Consider the following 7974-nt stretch of genomic DNA (forward strand, 5'->3'; position numbering starts at 1 on the left):
CACAACCCTCTGAGACCAGCAGTTCAGCCAGTTTTCAACCCACCTCACTGTCCACTTATCTAGCCCATGCTTTATCAGTTTATTAATGAGGCTATTATGGGAGACAGTGTCAAAAGTCTCACTAAAGTTGAGATGAATAACATCCACTGCTCTCCCCTCAACTACCAAGTTAGTCATCTCATCATAGAGGGCTATCAAGTTAGTCCAACAAGATTTTCTCATCATGTTAACCCTGGGCTAATTATTGATAACTATAAATTGTTAGCAACTTACTTAATTATCTCAGCTTTAGGATTTAGCCTGAAAAGAAAATTGAAGGTATTTGATTTTCAGATTTCAGATTTCTCAGAGCTCATTCATAAATATATGGAGAAGTCATTTTTCTGCCAGATTCCAATTTTATCTAGCATCAGGTTTGATGTGATTTTGGAACAAGAGCATGGTAAGGTTCATTGAACAGTGAAACTAGAAATTAGTGTTGAATAGCTAATTTGATCATTGTGCAATAAATGTATTCATTCAGTGGGCCTGTGCAAGGAATGACACAGGCTCTCATGGAGAAATAGTGCCTCACTGTCACTAGAAATGGATGTGTAAAGAATATTTGAGTGAGCTATCTTTATTTTATTATTTCCCATGGTGAATAACCTGCATTGGGTCACCTTAACTTTCTGTTAGCACTCCCTACACAGTTAGGTTAAGATTCCAAAAAAAACTTGCACAACTAAATAAATGGTTTCTACCTCCAGCTGGTGTTTTGCCCAATTTGCTCTGGCATCCTGTAAGAGTCTGTATTTTATAGTTAAGTTTTTGGGAATGACTCTGAGGCAGCTCATGAATACAGGCTGAGAAACCTGCATAGATGTGAAAATTCATATGGATCAGAAAGAGCCTATTGTAAGGAAAATAGCTCCTTGCAATTAGGGAACATGTTTATGGCATGTTACCAACTACACTTTGGCAAAGGAATGAGTTAACTGACTGCGCAGCCTTTTCCTGGAGACCTTGTCTCAACAGCTACTGCACTGACTGATGCAGAGAAATGTTACTGGAAGAGCCCCTTATAGCTGAATGATCATAATAAAAAGATATTTTCAATAGCCCCCTCTGAACAGATTAATCAGAATTCTCTTCTGAAGCACAAGAGAAATAACCCTTACTAAAAATTGCAGAGCCAAGCTTCCACTCTAGCTTCCTTGAAATGAACTGCACCCATATATATTCCTGTTCAAGCTCATGGACACCTATTAGATCAGAGTTTTCTGTATAGGCACTCACTTGACTAATCCAAGTATAAAGCAGAAAGTAGTGAAAGGGAATGAAGGGTACTGGACTTTTTCCTGCTAAAGTGAGTGCCAAAATAATTCAAAGAGAAAGTGAAGTAATTGTTCCACTGAAGAGATATTTCAAAGGACAACCTGGAAATGTAACTGGAGGTTGTTATCACATTAAGAGTTTGGTTAGTTATTTTGGAGGTGAATATTTAAAAGTCCTCAGGCACCCAAACTGAAGCCGGTGCCTAATCAGAATATCGCGGCTGTAAAGGTTCCTCCAGGTTGTCACTAGAGGTCAGTCTGCACCGCTGGGTTCCTGTCCTTCCTTCGCAGTTAGGACCTCTCTACCAGCACCCTAAGAGGAATTCCTGACAGAACAAGGCAGGGTTTTGAATATCTCCAAGGGTGGAGACTCCACAACCTCTCTGGGCAACTGTTCCAGTGCTCTGTCACCCTCACAGTGAAGAAGTTTTTCCTCATGTTCAGATGGAACTGCCTGTGTTTCAGTTTGTGCCCGTTGCCTCGCGTCCTGTCGCTGGGCACCACTGAAAAGAGTCTGGCCCCATCCTCTTGACACCCTCGCTTTAGACATCTGTATACATTGACAAGATAAGGTCACGAAAATCCCTTAAGAACTCTGTAAATATTGTTTTCAATCCTTCAGTGGTTTTTATTTTAGTTTGTGAAAAGGTGATGGTTACAAATGAAAGCATGAACACTTGGAGGAAACAGGAGTATTTTTGTAGAGTGTTGTATTAATTACTTAGGACTCCCACCCCACCCCACCCATCCCTGATACCCGCTAGGATTTGTTGCTGTTTATGTGTAACCTCAAAGCTGGAGCTGGGAAGACCTTTGCTCTGGCCGCATGCCAGGTAGGTGTGCACCTGCAGGGAGATGGCCCCGAGCAGGAACACACAGGCTGGTCCCACTGCCTCTGCAACACAGGGCCCAGGTTTCACGCACCACGAGCTGGGACTCACTGCACACTTGAAGCAAAAGCCCCACACTTGCATGATACCTGCACATGCACAGCCAGAGTGGTGCTGGACACACACAGACCAGCTGCACAGCCTCAGCTGCGGGTCAGGCATAAACCAGCATTTGACCAGTTGTGGATGGGTTGTGCCTCTTTCAAAGGGCAGATCCATGACCTTGATCTGGTGGATCAGTGGCTTAAGACAGAGTGGCCCTCTAAGTCCAGATTCCAGCCTCTCTCTACACACGCAGGATATTTCCCTGCCCTTTGGGGTGATTTGCCATATGTAAGGTTTTTATATCTTTAGTGATCAGATATCTGGGGCTTCCTTTGGTCATGGTACGTTGCTGGTGTTCTGAGCTAACCATGGGCTGTTCTGAGTATCATCCATTTTATAGTGTTGTGTTTTCGCTTAAAATTATGTGTAGATTGATATCCACAAAAGGACCTAGATTTTGTTATGCTGAACACTGCAGAGAATATCCTTTAGGCAACTTGCTATCCAGTGAGATTCAGGCTGTGATTTAGATACCTGGAAACTTTCCATGAAATGCACAAGACCATTTAAGCATCTGGGGATAGGAATTAAGTATCCAGCAAGCCAAGCAGAAACTTCAATGATTAAGAGCAAACAATAAGAAACAAATCTGGTCTTAAGATCCATCCCTGCTCCTTAATTTAGGTCTGTCTGGGTTCTGGAGATAGGTGTTCATGGTCTCTTGCTCTTACATGACAACCGTGCAGCTGTCATTTATCTGTTAGCACAAGCATTAGGGCTTTCTCCCAGAACGTATAGGACCCAGATGCATCCCTTGCAAATCCTTTGACACATTAGGCTGCTAGATTTATGGGACTGGAAAGCTCTCAGGCTGTGAAACCCATCTCACATTGCACAGTGTGCAGAAATTTTAACTGAACCAGGGCCTGGGAGCAAGAACAAGTCAGGTGTTTTACAGTCCGGTTATACAGTCAGGTGGTTAATCATTGTCCTTGGAAACAGGAAATCTAGAATCCAGACCTGGATCCAGTTTATGTTTCTGTATTTTATAGCAATTTACTTGTACAAGGAAAAACATCCTAGTACTTTCTCTCTAGGGCTCACACCTTAACCACTAGGCTGCAAAGTAATGTTCAATGGTTTTCTTTCCCTTCCTGATCCAGCAACGGTGAGCAATTCATGCAAAAATGAAAGTTTCGAGCCAGAGGATTTGAGCCAGTCTGCAGTCTGAAAACACATGGGATGTGGAAAGGGGAAAGTTTAATCTCCTGGATTGTGAGCAAGAGCTCAGACCACCGGTGCAGCATTTGAAAAGGGAAGAGAGCACAGGCTGCACATGCGTTGAAGGCAGGACAGCAGAAGAGTAGCTAGACACGGCTGCAAGGGGATTGGGGAGGGGGAATTAACTAAGTTTACAGCCCCTCCTAACAGCAGGGCCTGACAGGGGGTGCTCATGTGTGGGGGTGCAAGGCTGCCTCCCTCACTTGGGGTATACCTGCAACCAGCCCTGCCAGAGGGATCACAGGGAAACACACGCAAGGCAGATGCTACAGACTTAAACAGATTTAGGCATGCTCAGGAGCAGACTTCTAGGCACAAGAAATTTTACTGAAAAAACACACTTTTAAGTACCTACAGATCTCAATCAGCAGCTGCTCAGGATTTAGGAACCTAGAGGGGCAGTTGAACAGTGCTTAGGTCCCCAAGCTCTTCTGTGGATACATCTTCACACAATGATTTCCAGAGTCTTTGCATTTGTACAAATATGTCCATCAGCTGCCAGCTCTCTCCTGAGGTTCTTCTCCAGACACCTTGCAAAACTGCAGCATCTTCCCAGGTAGCAAGCGCCCGAGGCTGTAGTAAAAGTCTCTGCTGCCTTGAAAAAGAAACAGTGGCTTCTCGTTGCAAGCAGCAGAGCCGGCTGCTTCCAACCAAAACCTGAATTCAGTAACAGGAGTTACTGATGTGCAGTAAACCTAAAGGAGTCTGCAAAGCATAATTGCCACTAATGGCAATGCAATATTGCCCAGACAGAAATAGCAAGTTTGCTCTGTATCTGTATTTAGAGGTGACAAACAGCCCTCTGCAGAAATGTTTTTTTTAGCAGAGTTGGACAAATGTTGGAATTTGGCTGCCGGGTGTGTGTGTGTGTGTGTGTGTGTGTGTGTGTGGAATAGAGAGAGGTTACAAATATCGTGTTCTATTCATCCCATATGCAGTTTTGAGGTATTAATGAACTTGCATTTTGGCAGGAAAATAAGAACTGTTCAATTTCTGTATCTTTTAACGGAAGTATTTCTGACCTTTCCATTTAAAATTAATGATGTTAATAATTTAACAATTAATGTTAGCGTCTTACTTTTTAAAAAACATTTTAAAAAGAAATATATAGCCTTGCCATAAGAAGTTTCACAGCTTGAAATGATATTTTTTCATGCCCTTAAAAGCTCACTTCAGATCAACCCCAAATTATTTCCCCATTTTTTAATTTGGAACAGTCAAGGGGATAATCCTCTGTCTCTGCCCTTCTCCTGCATATGAGAGCGGTGACCTGCAGGCTCCGAGGCTGCTCACACCAGAAGGTTTGAACTTGCATTAATTGAAACACCGGCAAGTATCAATGCAGACCCTTTACAAGCATTTTTGCAGAACACAAGCCTTCGTGGCTCAGTTTTAGCTGAGCCCAGAAGTATCCTGGGGCAAATAATTTGAAGTGGCTGCTTTCCCCCACCCCCATCTCCCTTTTTTATTTACAATTGTGCTGATTACCTGGAGTGAGTTACCAGTCTGAAGCACAGCGAGAAGAAACCTGCTGCTTCAGCGCCCCGGGAGAGACACCTGCTTTGCCGCACACGGTTTGGGTGGTGGGTTTCCCCTCTGCAGCCAGGGAGGAGGCTGGGGACCATGATGCCGGGGGGGCTCATACCTTCCCCTCCCAACCCAGGCAAAGCAACACCTCTGCACACAGCTGGAAGTCCCATCCTTGGGTTTCTCCTTGGCTGTCTGGTTTGCTCTGTATCCTGCCAGTGGGGATGGGGGAAGCTGGAAAAGCAGATGGGGAGGACAGGGAGCAGAGCACTCCTTGTCCCCTCTCTTGCTCTGCCCAAGGCCGGCAGCACTTTCTTGGCGCCCTAAGAGAGGGGAAAGGGGCCAAACCTGACCAAGCAGGAGACTCAGACCCGCTCATCCCGGCTGTTCCCATCAGGGCAGGTGTGCAGTGGGACATGGACTGCCCCATCCCTGTCCTCGCTGGAGCCCAGGAAGCAGCCACCACAGCCAGGCTGGCACTGCTTGGTGTGCCGCCCTGCGGCAGCAAGAAAGCACCCAGCTCCCTTCCCTCAAAACACACACGCACCCTGGGGGGGCTGCTGGCCCCCTGCTGCCTGCAGCCCCAGGCTGGAGCGCAGATGGGAGACACAGCTGAGGCTTCCCAGTCTCAGCCCCTTTCTTCCCCATGGTGCCCTGCACATCCTGCATCCTTTCTGGAGCCAGCAGCTTGGGCCCCATCACCCTCCCCGTTCCTCTTCCCCAGGACAGGTACAAGTGCTCAAGATCATCTCCTAGAGACACCCCTATCCCCTGGGCACCACAACCATCTCCTACTCTTGTTCTCTAGACACTTGCAAGAGGACAATTTTCATTAACAAGCCTCCAAGAGCAGACATGATCCCTGAAGAGCATCTCCCACCCAGAAGTCCTCCTTACCCGTGACCCTCCCTCCACTTGTCCCTCCAAGGCACTCAGTGTCCCAGGGCCACATCCTTCACAGACCCCCCTCAGTCCCACCCCCAGTGCCTGCTGCTGCTCTCAGCAGCGCTGTTCAGAGGAGCCGGTGGGCAGCATGTCGTAGCGGCCGCTGTACACCACCACCCCGGGTGGGTAGTAGGCCACCTCGGGCTGGACGGCTGCAGCAGGTGAGGAAGCAGTGATGGGGTGGACAGGCACCAAGGCGTGCAGGGCCTGCTCCTCCTGCTCGGGCTTGGTGGTGTCAGTGAAAGGGCGCATGGTGGTGAGGGAGGGCGAGGTGATCCTCCAGAGGAGGCTCTTCAGAGCCTTGCGAAACTCCCGGCGCATGAGGCAGTAGAGGATGGGGTTGAGGCAGCTGTTGGAGTGAGCCAGGCACACGCTGATGGGGAACAGGTACACTTGGGAGAGGAAGTACTCCGTGCTGAAGTGCACCACGTTGAGTTTGATGAGGACACCCCACAGTGTGAGCGCTTGGTTGGGCAGCCAGCACAAGAAGAAAGACAACACCACGATGGACACTGACTTGGTCACCTTGGAGCGGCGCTTGGTGCTGGGGCCGCTGCAGGTGCTGCCGACATGCTTGTCGCTGATGAAACGCACCAGGAGCAAGTAGCACAGGCTGATGATGGCCAGCGGCACCACGAAGCCCAGCAACACCTTCTGGATGTGGTAGAGCCCCAGCCAGAACTGGGCATTGCTGCCACGGCCCTCGGGGAATTTCAAAAGGCAGAGCACGTCATCAAAGACAGTGGCAGTGGTGGAAAAAATGGCATGGGGCAGGGAAGCCAGGATAGCTGACACCCAGATGAGTGCACAAAGCCACTTGGCAGAGCAGCAGCTGCCCAGCGGGTCACCTCGCCGCTGGTTCTTCAAGGCTGAAGCCACAGAGCGGTAGCGAGCCACACTCATGGCAGTGAGGAAGAAGACGCTGGCGTACATGTTCATGGCCGTCACATAGGAGACGATCTTGCACATGGCCTTGCCAAAGAGCCAGTTGAAGTCCAGTGCGTTCTCCACTGCCCAGAAGGGCAAGGTCAGCACAAACTGGAAGTCAGTCACTGCCAGGCTGGTCACAAAGAGGTTGATGGAGGACTTTCTCCAGCCTTGCTTGCTTTTCATCAGGTAGAGCACGAGCAGGTTGCCCACCAGCCCCAGGGCGCACACCACAGAGTACACCAGAGAGATGACGATCCGCACCACGTCAGAGCTGTCCCCCTGCATCCCATCGGCTCGCTCCAGGTTGATGTTCCTGAGGAGCTGCAGGAAGGACACGTTGCTCCGGTTGCCCGTCGGGGCGCCCTCCAGGAAACTCAGCGACATGTCCCAGAGGTCGCCGTCTGCTCCCCCCTTGGCGCCGGCGGCCGGCGAGCAGGGCCCGGGCTCGCAGGGCTTCGCCATCCCGCGCCGGGGCGGGCGGCGGCTCCGCGGCTCCGCGGCTCCGCGGCTCCGGGCGGCGGCGGCGGCGGCGGCGGCGGCGGCGGCGGCGGCGGCTCCGGCTCCGGCTCCGGCTCCGGCACCGCGCGGCTGGCGTCGAGCCCGGCCCCGCTGCGCGGTTATATCCGCCCCCGCGGGCCGGGGGCCGGCGCGGCGGCGGCGGGGCATGCGCGGCGGCGGCGGCAGCAGCGGCGGGGCGCTCCCGGGCGACCCCGCTCCGCCCCGGCGCCCCGCCACAGCAGCCCTGCCGAGCCGAGCCCCGAAAACCCCGAAAACCCCCACTTTTCCTTCTGAATCGCCAACCCTGAGAAAATCCCGATTTTATTCCTACTGCTCGTTTGCACGCTACTTTGCTCTTCTTGGAAATATATATATAGTCATTTATATGCATTTTTAAATTATATATATATGTCTGTATATACATGTGTGCGTGTATATGCATTTATGTGTGTGCGTATTTATGTGTGTGTGTATGCATGTATATGTATGAACCAATCATCAAGTTGACGTGGGCTCGGTCCAAAACCTGCCCGATCCCAGGC

At 50.0% G+C, this 7974-nt stretch overlaps 1 protein-coding gene across 1 annotated transcript; it reads right to left on the minus strand.

The window, feature by feature from the left end:
* Positions 1-3838: 3838 nt before the first annotated feature.
* On the minus strand, positions 3839-7396 carry RXFP3 (relaxin family peptide receptor 3). The gene has a single exon (XM_013961093.2). The coding sequence runs from the start codon at positions 7394-7396 to the stop codon at positions 6059-6061; it is 1338 nt and encodes a 445-aa protein (XP_013816547.2). The 3' UTR covers positions 3839-6058.
* Between the last annotated feature and the right edge of the window lie 578 nt (positions 7397-7974).

The sequence above is a fragment of the Apteryx mantelli genome, chromosome Z (genome assembly GCF_036417845.1).
Source record: "Apteryx mantelli isolate bAptMan1 chromosome Z, bAptMan1.hap1, whole genome shotgun sequence".
In the NCBI taxonomy this organism is placed as follows: domain Eukaryota; kingdom Metazoa; phylum Chordata; class Aves; order Apterygiformes; family Apterygidae; genus Apteryx; species Apteryx mantelli.

Bases quoted from the DNA above. Each gene is read 5' to 3' on its own strand.
- RXFP3 (XM_013961093.2), bottom strand. From the start codon at position 7,396: ATGGCGAAGCCCTGCGAGCCCGGGCCCTGCTCGCCGGCCGCCGGCGCC.